Below are 14,463 nucleotides of genomic sequence, written 5' to 3'. Positions count from 1 at the left end.
GAAAGATATTCGTTAAGAATGTCAATTCTAACACGACAATATAGTATATGGACTTGGGCCATTATCAGAAGTACTGAAGTCTCGTAATCTAACACCTACATATAAACTCTATAAATAAGAGGTAAAGCCTATAGTACAAATATGTTACATTCTATTTCTGACTGTTATGCTGTCACTGTGCATACACACCTTTGGCAAAAGCCATTTATTGTCTTTCTGTGCACAATGATCTGCTTAACTCAAGGGTATCTAATTCTTAGATACCTTAGAGATGACACCTAGATCCAAAAGTAACAAGTTAGTCCATTGAGTTAGACATCTCTATCCTTATAGCAGAACAGATTTTTTTGTCAGAATATTCAAATTGGCCCTCTAATATTCATGTGATATAAAATTGGTTTTATAAAAATTTTAAATGTCAATTTGATCCTTCATAATATAAGGAGCTTAATAGATATTAAATTATATATTCAGAGACTATTAATATCTACTTTTAAATATTTAAAAAATCAAATTAATGTTTAAATTTTATGAAAAGTCAGTCTTCTAAGATAAATGGATTCTTATTTACAAATAAAACTTATTATTATTATTATTTTGTGAAAAACATAGATCTATTACATTTTACTGTTCAATAAAAATATTAACGTACGTAACTACTCAAATATTTAATTTATCATTCTTGATAATACGATTACCCCATTTATCTCTTCCAACAAAATTTCCATTCAAATTAACGCTGATATATAATAATAATTCAACCTTGAACAGATTAAAGATAATCTGGTTTTTAACTTTGACATCCTATACCCAGTGCGAGGAAGTTTCCACTGTCTATTCTAATTAAATAATCCACGGTTCTATGAAATTAATTTGATCCTGTATTTATTAAAGAGATATGCTAGATAAGCAAGCATATACGTTATAATGCATATTCATGACAAAAAATTAGATGAGTAGATTAATTTGTTTAGTTGCATGAATGAATAATAAAAGCAAGAAATTGATCAACAGATAGGAGCTGATGTTAACGCCGTTATTGTCCTTATGATTATTTTAGGTTCATCATCAATTATGGGTGACCTAACTTCTGCTCAGCATCGCCGACAACGCATTATTGGAAGTGCTTATAGTACTGATACAGAGAAGTAGGTCCCGAACACTCTACATCAACTTTCTAGTTAAGCAAAGATCCGGATTCTTGTTGATGAATCATATTCTGGTGCCATTATAACGCTTTGAAACTCCAATTGTGTCTTGTACCTACTTTTTTTTTTTTTTTTTTTCCATTGGAAATAAACCAAGTAGTGCACATCCCTTTCTAATCTCCACATTCATAATAAGCAAGAGAAAACCGTCCAACCATTCCTCACATTCCTCGTTCATTAAAAAGTATGCAAGATTGGTAAGCAAGGTGACATGGTACCCATCTCTAACTAGTTAAGCCAGCCACGGAGTGGGAGACAGTTCATGTGGGTCTGTTATAATTATAGAAAACACACACACACACACTCATGTATACCTATTTCCAATCATGACTTTTTTTTTTAATCTTTTCTTTATATTTATTTTCGGAAATTTCTTACGAAGCAATCTTTGAATGAGCTGTGCCAAAGCATATAAACGGTTTTAAAAAATATTTAATAAGTGATCGTGGAAAATTAGAGAAAAATTAGAGAAAATGAATAAACGTACGTACGAGGGGGAGGAAAAAAAGAAGAAAAAAGGCTTCTGGGACACGATTAAAGCAGGACTAAAGGGGCCAATAATTTGGACAATATAAAGTGAAGCTACTACACATACGCAAGGAAGCATACATGGGGAAAAAAAAAATTAAAGTGTGGTAATAATATTATCTATAGTTATATTGGTACGTCTGTCATGTGGGTGGCGAAGGCTAGCGAATCAACTACCGTCTTGATGTGTTTTGCAAAGGCATGTGAAGTGTTAGGATTCTACAGTATCAGAGAGAGAGAGAGAGAGAGAAAGGTTATCCAAGTTTGTCTGTTATTATTATATTGGAGGTAACAGTAGTGGGCCTCAAAAAATGGTCAACCTATGCAAAGAGATATAGAGGGGACTCTCATAATTTCCAAAATACACAGATTCGTTTCTCTACTCATTCCACCTTTTGATTAATAATAATCATAGTCACCCACCCACCCACCCATTGCCCCCACAAAAGTCGCATTCATTCTCTTTCCCTTAGCTCCCTCTCTTCTCTTCTTAAGACCCCCTCTTGTGCTCCCACGAGACATTATAAACCACACCATCATCTAATCAACTAAATCTCTTCCCTCTTCCCTCTTCCCTCTTCCTCTTCTCGCTTCTCTTCTTTCTTTTACACAAACACCATCACCTAATTATTATCATTCTCTTAATGGGTCTAGATCAAGATGCTAGTAACTCAGGCCTTCAGCTTATTCTAGGTTTAGCTTTGACTTCTACACCAGAATCCAATAACAAGGTTGATAATCATCTTACTCTTATGCCAAGGCCAACACCAACCAAGTCCCACTCCTCCAATTTTAACTCAGAGGCTGAGCCATCACTAACGTTGGGTCTCTCCGGTGAGAGTTGTTACCTGCATCATGTGGTCAAAGACAACAAAAATAAGATGGACATAACGCATAAAGCTTACAACGAGGACCCTTTTGACTTGTCTTCGCAGACTTCACCTCATCACAGCGCTATTTCCTCGTTCTCCAGTGGCCGAGTCAAGAGAGAAAGGGATCTTAGCAGTGAAGAAATGGAGGCAACAGAGATAGAGAGGGTTTCTTCAAGAGCGAGTGATGAAGATGAAGACGGCACCACTGCAAGGAAGAAGCTTAGGCTTACAAAAGAACAATCTGCTCTACTAGAAGAAAGCTTCAAACAACATAGCACTCTCAATCCTGTAATTATATATAACCTATCTCTATTTATTTATTTTCATATATACATGAATTTTAATTATTAACTTTTTCTGATCGATTTAATGGTTTCCTTGGATTGGATTTACAGAAACAGAAACAAGCTTTAGCGAGACAGTTAAACCTGCGGCCTCGTCAAGTTGAGGTGTGGTTCCAGAATCGGAGAGCCAGGTATATATTTAGGGGAAAAGATATCTTTACAAATTTTTTTAAATTTTTTTTTATAAATTACACTGTGTTCTCTCGCCCGGAGAACATAGTAAAATTAGTGTTTTTCTGAGAAAACATAGTGTAGTTTGTAAGAGTTTATAAACAAAAAAATTTATAAATATAACCTTTCTCATGTATTTATAATGATATATAAAATCATTTTCAATTAAACCCGACTAACGAGGATAGGATTGAGGATATTTCTTACATGCCGCCTTACATTTATCTATTTATATAGAGGTTGTTTCCGGATTGGAATAAGTAATTTTTAAGTCACATAGATCAGCTTTACCATTACTTGACGCCCTCTTCTATAATCATTAATCCAATAACAAAAAAATGTTTATATACACATATAGTTTCAATTTATGTAGACACGTACGTTGTTGGGTGTTGCAGAACAAAGCTGAAGCAAACTGAGGTGGATTGCGAGATTCTTAAGAAGTGCTGCGAAACGTTAACGGACGAGAACAGGCGGTTACAGAAGGAGCTTCAAGAGCTGAAGGCACTGAAACTAACACAGCCTTTGTATATGCCTATGTCTGCGGCAACCCTCACTATGTGCCCATCTTGTGAGAGGCTCGGTGGTGTCCACGGTGGCGCTTCCAATAAGAGCCCTTTCTCCATGGCTCCTAAGCCTCACTTCTTCAACCCCTTCACCAATCCTTCTGCAGCATGTTGAAAAAACAAACAAAGAAACAATAGTATTCCCCCCCTCAAACCTTTGTATTTTTTTGGTTGAGGGATACGTCTATGGACTACGTCTAGTGAAAGGGTTAAAGATGTAATTAACTAATACCGTAGATATTAGTAACTGCTGATCAAAATTACTTTTTTTTTGTCCCCTTTATTGTATGTTTATATATATATATCGTTATAGAATACATCCATCCATGAAGGAATAGCTATATTTTATTGTTCATTTTCGTAACACCCATGGTTACACGTGTGAATATCTTTATGAATATTTTAATGTTGAAAAAAACATAGTCTGTCTCTGGCTGAAATAATACTTAAACGTGAAATGAAAACAAAAAAACTAGTTATATTTTGTGAAATAGTAAAGGTGCGTTTCTATAATAAAGATGAATTTAAACGCATTTGATCTGGTCGCGTCTGTAGACTACATTAAAAAAATGATATATCGTCTCTAAAGATAAGTTCTCTTCAAAATTAATTTATGATTTTAAAAAAAATATATATTATTTCTTATGTTGACTCTAATTAATAATATTAAGCATTGTTTTATGGAAGCATATATAAAATTAACATTATTCTAGCCAAAGGGCGAAAATTCATTATAATCATGTAATTACGTAGCCTCTGCCTTGATATTTTTAATGGCTGTGGGGGAGGGGGAATAGTATATGTGTGTGTGAATGGATTGGAGGTTATTATTAAGTTAGAGAAATGTTAAAGATGCAGAGAGGAAGTTAGCTCACGTGTTTCTGTCTGCAAATCAGTTGCTTAAAGAGAGCGTGAATGAGAGAGAGTAGTGAGAGACTAGAGAATGAGGCGGTAATTAATCTTGTGTAGAAAGAAAGGAATGGATGATTGACTATGAAAAAACAAGGTTGAGAAAGATAGAGAGAAGGATAGAGTTAACAATGTGCTGCCTACAAATGTACATGGTGTCGTCTCGTGAGATGCTTTACCTTTAAGGGAACTGGTGGGTCACGCTCCCACGTGATGAACCAATGGGTCTCTCAAAATCTTAACATGGGATTTTCCTTCAAGGTCAGCTACTCGATCTTTCATTTCCCCGTCCTTTTAGCTTAAATTGCCCCCACACATGTGAATAAATCTTTAATAGTTCGTATGTATCGAAGATTTAGTATATTCATCTAATTATTTTGTTACATATGAACAAAAAATATCATATTATATGTTTTTTAGATGATGTAATATTTTTTTGTTCATATCAGTGGCGGAGGAGCCACGTTAGAGTCAACAGTTGCCTTGGCACTGACTTATTTAGTCACGTTCATTTAACTACATTTGAAACGTAGCAAATTTTGTTTCAATTTTTTTAAAAATTAGTCACGTTTTGATCGTAGCCAGAGAGAATCGTAGCTATTTGGAAACTAGCTGAATTTTTTGGCACTTGCTAACCTACCATGCTGGCTCCGCCACTGGTCCATATGTCACAAAATGAATAAGCAAATACACTGAATTGAGTATATCTGTTGCACTGAAAATTTATTCCATCCAAGAATCCAAAGAAGAACGTTTTCTACGCAAGTTATTATGAATACTTAATAAATAATTATAATTACAAAATAAATAAATACCCGATAAAATATCTTTTTCCCTCACCATGCAATCTCATTCATTTCAATTTAACATTTTTAGTATATATATAAATAAAAAAAAGGAAAAAGTGTATATCATTTTAATGGATATTAAATTGTGTCATTTTAAGTGAAAGAAAGAGATAGATAAAAGTGAAGAGAGAGTGAACAAAAAAATATAAAGACGTGAGTCTCACCTCTTTGTGAGAGTGAAAGGATATAAGTTGTGTCATTTAAAAAAACAAACAGTTTTCCCATAAAAAAACGCTGAAACTTCCATCGCCCAAATGAACGGTAAAGATCTCGTGTCCATTGCTATGTACGTTCTAGCCACGGTATCGTTGTTGGAGTTGAACCCTAAACATTGAAAAATGAGACGGGACTTGACCATCCTAACATCTAACTACTATGTATATTACAATGATTGTTATTGTAAAAGAAAAATAACTTATACGAATATTATATTGATTTATAATTAGTATTCCACACATCATTCATGATGGGGTGGGCCAATAAATATCATGAGAGGGACTTTCCCGGAAAAGGGGACAACTTCATGCAATCATCACTTTCATACACTATTTTTAACCATCGCCATCATAATCACATTCCACCTCACCCCTCATCGATCTTCAACGCCCTCCTTGTACGCCAATTCCACGAATGTCACAAATTTATAAATTATGCCCCGATTGTGCGAGGATCCAAAGGGTGTGAAAGCCATGTAAAAATATAGAAATTTCAGTTTTACTCGTAGTTGTAACTTGTCAAACAAATCTTGAGAATTGAATTAGTCAGAAGCCAATTTGTTTGTTTGATCGTCAATCCGACCAAAGATCATTTTTTTAAGAAAATAATTTACAACAAGTATGTGGATATTTTTTTCTAGAAATTTACGGGATTCAATATATCAAAAGTTGAAAGTTATAAAAAGGGATAGATGGTTCATGCGTAGGTGCAGAATGAAATCATCTTTGTGATAAAGTCTTGGATGCTTAATTCACCTCTTGTGATGGATGGGGATGGTTTTCTGTTTTGTATAATACGTGTGCGCACACGTAATAGTCCTTACTGAGTCCCAAATTAAGGCAAAGACATATGTCTTGTGCTGGCTACTTTGTCGGCCTGTAAATGGTATTCATCTCGACAGTAATACTTTGTTTTATTATTTTGTCATCGTTGATGAGGAAAGCAATATGGGTGTGGTCTCATCATCTTAATTAAGCTCCTAATATATTTTAAGTTTTCTTGGAAAACACTCAACTCAATCATCAGCTTAATTAAGAGGCTATAATATAATATGCTTTTCAAATATAAATTCAGCCAATACTTATATACAAATAGCTATCTCAAACATGGAGTAATTTTCACATTTCCTGAATTACAAACATCATTCATTAATTATATCGTGGTTGTTTTCTTGAATTCAACCACCACAACTATTACTTTATCCTATTTTGATGGATGTAACAAACTCCACTCATAAGAATAAGCAAAAATAAAAAATAAAAAAAATTGCGACTACGTGCTTGATAAAGTCAAAATGAAAAAGTGAAAGACTATAAAAACGAGTCTGCTGAAGTTATTTTCGTACTTATTAACTTATTTACCAAACACATTGGAAACATGTATTCCGTCTCTTGAAATTAGAACTATTTTATTTTCGATCCTTTTCTATTTTTTAATTGATTCCTCAAATCGTTCGACTCATTTTAATTTAGCCATTAATTATGTGCACCTTAGTGTTGTTGGATTCAAAACATTTAACATTCTATGAATAAATCGAATTGAAAAACTTAAACTGAGAAATATATTTTTTTTTTTTAAAGATGTTCGGTCCTGGATAGACCGTATTGCTATACTATAAGGTATGCGCTCAGAGATAGTGTATATCAAGTGTATACTAGGCTTACAGCCGAGGTCCCAATCACTGCGCACAAGCAATAGGCATATAGCCAAAGGGTGGGTGTGTGCACAGTGTGGGCAGAAGTAATAAATGAGTTCTGAAATCTTACCTAGGGTTCTTAGGCTCTTATTTATAGGATTACCTTCCCAGGATTGTGCCTCTGAAATACCCCCATTGTAGCTGGATTCCCTCTTTCTGTTGGGGTGTGATCCTTATCTCATATCCTTTTAATTGTTTGAGGTTGTTGAGATGTAACTGATTCAATATCCCTCTGGATATTTTACTAGGTAGTTGGGATATGATATTCATATCCATAACAGTTGCCCCTCAGCTCGGCATTCCGGGACCGTGATGCCGAGATTACAGGTTGTCGTCTTAGGCTCGGTCGATCGGAGTTTACTCTTCAAATTTGAATCTCTGGGACTTTGGAGTCGACACTTGTAGTTTGTTCAAGTCGTCAAGATCTCGCTCACTATACTTCCCTGACGTTTGCACTTGAAGTCGAAGTTGACTATGTCGGATATTGCCCAAATTCTTTGCGGCTGTCTTTCGTCACGCTGGTCGAGTCGTCGTATCGGAAGGTGATACCCGGGCGATACCTGACCCCGGAACTTGGGGCTGGACCTTATCTTGACCCTTCGCATTTGACCCTTCGCATCGTGTCTGCTGTGACGGTTATGGCAGTCCACGTGTTTCGCGCCCATTGGTAGTTTGTGCTTCGTGCAGTGCGTACTGCTTCAATTTTGCTCAGGTTATGATGAGGTGCTTTTAATGCTCCCAGGGTGAATTCCCAATTCTGCCCCCTTCCTCACTTAACCGTTTGAAGAGAAAACCCTTCGCCTTCGCGCCCAAGTCACTCGTCGCCCCTTTAAATACCATTTTCTCAACGGGTTCCAGACTTTACAGTTATTCATGTGGCAAATTCTCGTGGAGCTCCCCTTGCATCCAGTGAAGGTTTCTGTTCATTGAGACTAGTTTTCACCATCTTTGCTCCCAAGTTCAGGTACCTTTCTGTTTATTTCGCTTTTCCCCGTTGCTCCGTTTTTGGATTGGGTTTGTACTTTCCTCTTTAAAGTGTTGAGGGTTCATAATGAGTGCCCCTAGTTCTTCCTCTGGTCCAGCATCCCAGCCAGGTGGCGTGGGGGAGGAGGAGGCGGTGAGCCATTTGCGTCGCTCTGTCCAGTACTGGTTCTTCGGTAGAGAATACACCGAGGAGGAGAAGCTTCAACAGCTTCTCCGTGGTCCTCGTGGGGGCCTTCGTGGTTCTCGCGGAGGCCGAGGTAGGAGGGGAACAAGCCGAACTAGAGGGGGTCGTCAGTCACAGCTTGACTTTGGCATGAGCAATCCTTCCCCAATGAATCCCTCAGCTCCTAGACTGAGCTCCCTTCCTGAACCAGTTCCGCTGTCCATTATTCTACCATCTTCTGGGATTGCTTCTGGTACGAGGTCCGTTCTGGATTCGATTCCTCCTCTTGACTTGAGCGCTAGCTCATCCAGCCTCTCTTCGTCTGAGATTGGAATTCCTAAGCCAGTCACCCCTTCCTCCTTAAAGGACTCTGCAACAAGTCGGGTTTCATTTATCGACCTTGTCAGTAGTTCGGATAGCTCTGTTCCTCCCTCTTGGAGTTCGTCTTCGCCTCGTTCCGAGGCTGGTAGTCCCAGGTCGGAATCGGTTGGCATGTGTACTGATCTTTGTCCTTCATATTCCAGGAATATCGTCATGGACGATTCGGACGCTCAAGATTGGGTCCTTCTTGAAGTTCTCCAAAGACGGTCCACAATGTCTCCTTCCGAGGTGGCCCAACTCCCTGTGGGAAATTCCAACGGGGTTGATCTTCTTCCGCCTGGCGACTTTCCTGTATGTTCAGGTCCTATATTAGATGAGCCTCATTTCTTCTACTTTTACCGAGATCTTGTTACCAAACTAGGTATCCGGCTTCCTTTTACCGACTTTCAAATGTCAGTTCTTCGGCGTCTTAGGGTTGCACCCTCACAACTCCATCCAAATTCATGGGCTTTCGTACGGGGTCTTGAGCAGGTGTGTGCATACTTGTGCCTCCCCTGCACCATTGCTCTTTTCCTCTTCTTCTTTGATGTATATACCTTCCGTACTGGCGCCGAGTCCAAGGCCAAGAAGGGATGGGTTACCCTACGAGGTAGCCCTGGCAGAGGGATTTTTATTCCTTACTCCCAATCTTTTAAGGGTTTCAAGGACGCCTATTTTAAGGTGGTATCCCGTTCTGAGTCTCTTCCCTGGTTTGCAGAGGAGTGGCTCGACGATGGCGGCATTTTATCTCGGTTTGAACTATACTGGACGCCGAGACATTATCAAAGGCGTCCAAAGGACTACGGCACTCCGTTAACTGCCCTTTCCAGCTCGGAACGTCTAGCGGTCCGAGTTCTTATTGAATATACCGACGATTTCGGAGTTTTTGACTTAAGTCGGGTTGTAGATAAGTTTGGGGAGGATGCCATTTTTGAGCTCGGTATGTAGCTCATTTTATTTTTTATCTTTTGTTGTAGTTCATCTTACCTTTCAAATTGACAATCTGCATTTTGACTTTTCTTCTTTCCTTTGCAGTCAGCATGACCTCTGCCGAATACAAAAAGTTTTTGCCTAAGAAAACTGGAAATGGAATGTCAAAAGAGTCGGCCGCTCTTGAGTCTGGAGTTCCGAAGAAGAGGCGGATAGATTCCATACTCGGCGGCAGCTCGGTCGACGCCGGGGTGACCATGGTTGATGCTTCGACTCCTGTTTCGTCGCCGCTCTCAGTTCCCCCCTCGGCTCTCCCGGGGAATTTGGTCAGCCTCGAGCCTGGGGAATTATGGAGAACGGGGGTTTCGGACCGCCTTAGGGCCGTACTCAAGCCTCATTCCGGGCTCATTGGGAGTTCGGGCTTGACCACCACTGTGAGGGCCATGTTAGCGCGAACGGAAGAAGATTCTTTGAAAATGATCTCACTGCTCCAGACCTTTCAGGATCTTAATCAGAGCCTCGATTTTTCTAATGCTTCTAACTCATCTCTTTTCGTCAAGGTAGAGGAGCTGAGCAAATCTAAGTCGACCTTGGAGGGAAGAATTCAAGAGCTGTCCTTAGCCTTGGATAAGACTTCGAAGGACTTGGAGGTGGTTACCGCTGAGGCCAATGACTTGCGTGCCGAGAAGGAGTCCTTCTCGGGGTCTATGGCGGAGAAGGATGCTCGCCTTGCTGACTTGTAGGCCGATTTTGAAGAGGCCAAAGCTGTGGTTGCAAGAGCCGCTATTCAAGCCTTCGACAACGCTATTGCTCAGGCTCAAATTCTGAACCCTGGCATGGTGGTGGATGGCATGGACGTATCCTACGAGGTGAAGGACGGCATTATAGTCCCTGGAACCCCAGATGCCGAGTCCGCTGATGAAGGAGAGGTCAGAACCGAATTTCGCGCCACTTCACCTCCTGCAGAAGAATGAAGGGGTTGGAATGCCGACCTTATTGTGTTGTTTTGATTACGGAGCCTTTGAGCTCCTTTTTTATTTTGTCAGAACATGATTGCCGCTTTAGTCCGGCTTTTTAAATTGTATGTCGCTAATTTCATTTTGCCAAGATCGTTGCTTCTTTTTTATTCACGCTTGAAGTGCTTATTTCGATCTCGTCACAATCGACTTATATTTTGTCGAGGTTTTTCATTAGCCGATTATAGGGTTACTTTTTGTTCGTCAACAAAACTTTATTCCCTTTCGGTCAGGAAGCTCCTGAGGCTTCAATTTCCTAAGCAGAAGTCAATATGCATATACGACAGAAATTAATTAACTGCTTTACTTGCATTTCAATGAAATCTTTTGTACAAGAGCTGAGCTTAAGAGCTCATTTTATTTGCCTGAAAATAAATCTATCTACCGACTGAGCTTAATAACTCGTCTTATTGGTGTAGAAATAACTCTAACTATCAATCGAGCCTGACAGGTCGTTTTCTACTCCGAGCGTCGGGCCTAGACCCTAGCTGTAGTAGATCTTCAACTTGTCCGCGTTCCAAGTCCTTTTTACTGATTTTTTGGAGATAGTTTCCAAGGTGTAGGCTCCCTTTCCTAGATCATTCTTGATCCTATAGGGGCCTTCCCAGTTTGCGGCAAGCTTTCCATCTTTCGCATTCTTGTTGCCTATGTCGGCTCTACGCAGTACCAAGTCGCCACCCTGAAACGACCGGGGTCTGACCTTTTTGTTGAACCTGGCCGTTATCAAACGCTTGGCCATCATGTTTTTGTACCTGGCGTTCTCCCTGCATCGTCCAGCAGGTCGAGTTCTACAAGGAGTGCTTCCTTGTTTTGGCTTTCGGTTCCTTGCAGCCTCTGGTTCGTCCTCCAGGATGGCTCGCCGATTTCCACCGGGATCATGGCTTCGCACCCATATGTTAGCTTGAAGGGGGTTTCTTCCGTAGCAGACTGAACACTCATCCTGTAACCCCATAGGACGAGGTGTAGCTGCTGAACCCAATTGCCTTTGGCCTGAAAAAGCCTCTTCTTCAGCCCATTGATGATCACCTTGTTGGCAGACTCGGCCTGTCCATTAGTTTGAGGGTGTTCGACTGATGCAAACCGGTGTGTGATTTTGAGGTCGGTCATCAACTCTTGGAACTTTTTGTCAGCAAATTGCGTTCCGTTGTCTGTTATTATCTCGGCAGGAAGCCCAAATCGGCTTATTAGGTTTCTCTGAAAGAATCTCCGTATCCTTGCCGAGGTAATGGTGGTGAGGGGTTCGGCCTCGATCCACTTGGTGAAGTAATCGACAGCTACTATCAGCCACTTGAGTTGACCCTCCGCTGCAGTGAAGGGTCCCAGTAGGTCCATCCCCCATTTGAAGAACGGCCACGGAGCCGTGATACTTTGCAGCTCTTCTGGGGGAGCACGGAGGATCAGCGTGTGCTTCTGACATTGTTCGCACTTTTTGACGTGCTCCTTCGCGTCTGCCTCCATAGTTGGCCAATAGTATCCTGCCCTCTGTGCCTTTCTGGCCAGGGATTTTCCTCCCATGTGATGCCCGTTTATGCCCTCATGAATCTCGGCCAGCACGTATTCGACCTCGTTCCTGCCTAGGCACTTTAGCATGGGCGTGTAAAAACCCTTCTTGTAGAGTTGCCCTTCTATTATAGTGAAGCAGGCCGCATTCCTCACGAGTTTTCTGGCCTCTTGCGTTTCGTCTGGCTGGATTCCTTTTTCCAGGTAGGCCACTATGGGTCCTCTCCAATCCTCAGTCTCGGTAATCACCATCACACACGTCGGCTCCAAAATGCTCTGCTGTATCACGATACGATGATTTCCTGGGCCCTTTGAGCTGGCAAGTTTGGATAAGATGTCGGCCCGATTGTTTTCGTTCCGAGGTATGTATTGAATTATCACCTCGTCAAAATCGGCTAGTAGTTCCCTGACCTGGTGGAGATACTTCATCATGAGAGGACCCTTGGCTTGATATTTTCCCTCAACCTGTGAGGTAATCAGCTGCGAATCACTCATTATTTTGATTTTTCTGGCTCCATGCTCTCTTGCTTGTATGATTCCGGCAATAAATTTCTCGTATTCAGCCTGGTTATTAGAAGTCGGGAAGGCCAGGTGAAGTGAATGCTCGATGGACACTCCTTCCGGGGTCTCAATGATTACCCCGGCTCCGCTTCCTTTGGAGTTGGACGACCCATCCACGTGTATTGTCCAGAAATCATCATTTCCTTTTTCCTTTTCATTGGATGAGGTTAGCTCCAGGATGAAGTCGGCCATCGCTTGGGACTTTATCGCCTGCCTGGGCTCATATGCAATGTCGAACTCTGAGAGTTCGACTGCCCAGTTTATCATTCTGCCAGCGAGGTCCGGTTTGTGGAGGACTTGCCTGATGGGCTGATTCGTATGCACAATAACTCGGTGACTCTGAAAGTAAGGTCGGAGCCTCCTCGCCGTGGTAAGTAGTGCGAATGCGACTTTCTCGAGCTTCTGGTAACGAAGCTCGGGCCCTTGCAAGGCCCGACCCACAAAGTAGATCGGCTGTTGTGATTTGTCATTTTCTCGTACCAAGGCGGCACTGACGGCCTCTTCCCCGACTGATAAGTATAAGATCAGCGTTTCCCCAGGTTCTGGTTTGGTCAGTACGGGAGGAGTGGCCAGGAAACTTTTAATATTTTCGAATGCGTTCTTGCACTCTTCTCCCCATCCGAATTCGGCTTCCTTTTTGAGAAGCTTGAAGAAAGGCAAAGCCTTTTCCGCCGATTTGGGCAAGAATCTGGTTAGGGCCGCAAGGCGTCCAGTGAGCTGTTGAATTTCTTTTTTACTTTCGGGCTGCTTCATTTCGAGCACGGCCCTACACTTGTCGGGGTTCACTTCTATTCCCCGGTTGGTAAGCATGAAGCCCAGGAACTTTCCAGCTGGTACCCCAAAAGCGCATTTCGCCGGGTTCAGCCTGATCCTGTGAGCTCTCAGCTGCTCAAAAGTTTCCCTGAGGTCGTTTATATGTGCAGAAATTTGCAACGACTTAACTATCATGTCGTCGATGTATACCTCAAGGTTTCTTCCGATCTGCCCTTGAAAAATGCGGTTCATCATCCGCTGATATGTCGCCCCTGCATTTTTGAGACCGAAAGGCATGACTTTGTAGCAAAAGTTTCCCTTCTCGGTGATGAAGGCGGTTTTCTCATGGTCCTCGGGGTGTAGTGGAATTTTGTTGTACCTTGAGTACGCGTCTATAAACGATAACAGCTGAAATCCTGACGAATTGTCAACTAACTGGTCAATGCTTGGCATGGGGTATGAGTGTTTTGGGCAGACCTTATTGAGGTCGGTATAGTCCACACATATCCTCCATTTCCCACTTGGCTTTTTTACCATTACTACGTTGGACAGCCAGGTGGTATACTGTATTTCCCTCACGAATGCGGCTGCCAACAGCTCGTCGACGTGCTCATTTAATGCCTGACGTCGGTCTGTCCCTATCTTCCTCTTCTTTTGGGATACTGGCCGTGAACCGGGGTACATGGAGAGCTTGTGGCAGCAGAAGGTTGGATCAATTCCAGGTATTTCTGAAGCTTTCCACGCAAAAACGTCTCAGTTTTCTTTTAACAAAGAAACCAGCTCTTCTTTGAATTCCGTGCTTAGGTCTTTTCCCACCTTGGTGCGTCCTTCGCCGTCT

General features: G+C 41.2%; 1 protein-coding gene across 1 annotated transcript; it reads left to right on the top strand.

Annotated features, from left to right (window-relative positions):
- The first annotated feature begins 2,197 nt into the window (after positions 1-2,197).
- On the top strand, positions 2,198-4,036 carry LOC133301906 (homeobox-leucine zipper protein HAT22-like). Its single transcript, XM_061501624.1, has 3 exons — positions 2,198-2,896; positions 3,004-3,083; positions 3,522-4,036. Exons 1-3 carry the CDS (start codon positions 2,381-2,383, stop codon positions 3,802-3,804), a joined length of 879 nt encoding a protein of 292 aa, XP_061357608.1. The 5' UTR covers positions 2,198-2,380; the 3' UTR covers positions 3,805-4,036.
- Positions 4,037-14,463: the final 10,427 nt, after the last annotated feature.

The sequence above is a fragment of the Gastrolobium bilobum genome, unplaced genomic scaffold (assembly GCF_033153095.1).
Source record: "Gastrolobium bilobum isolate Gb01-03AN ecotype WA unplaced genomic scaffold, APGP_CSIRO_Gbil_v1 utg10892, whole genome shotgun sequence".
NCBI lineage: Eukaryota > Viridiplantae > Streptophyta > Magnoliopsida > Fabales > Fabaceae > Gastrolobium > Gastrolobium bilobum.
Note: the sequence above shows the minus strand (reverse complement) of the source record. Positions and strands in the feature narration are given on the sequence as shown.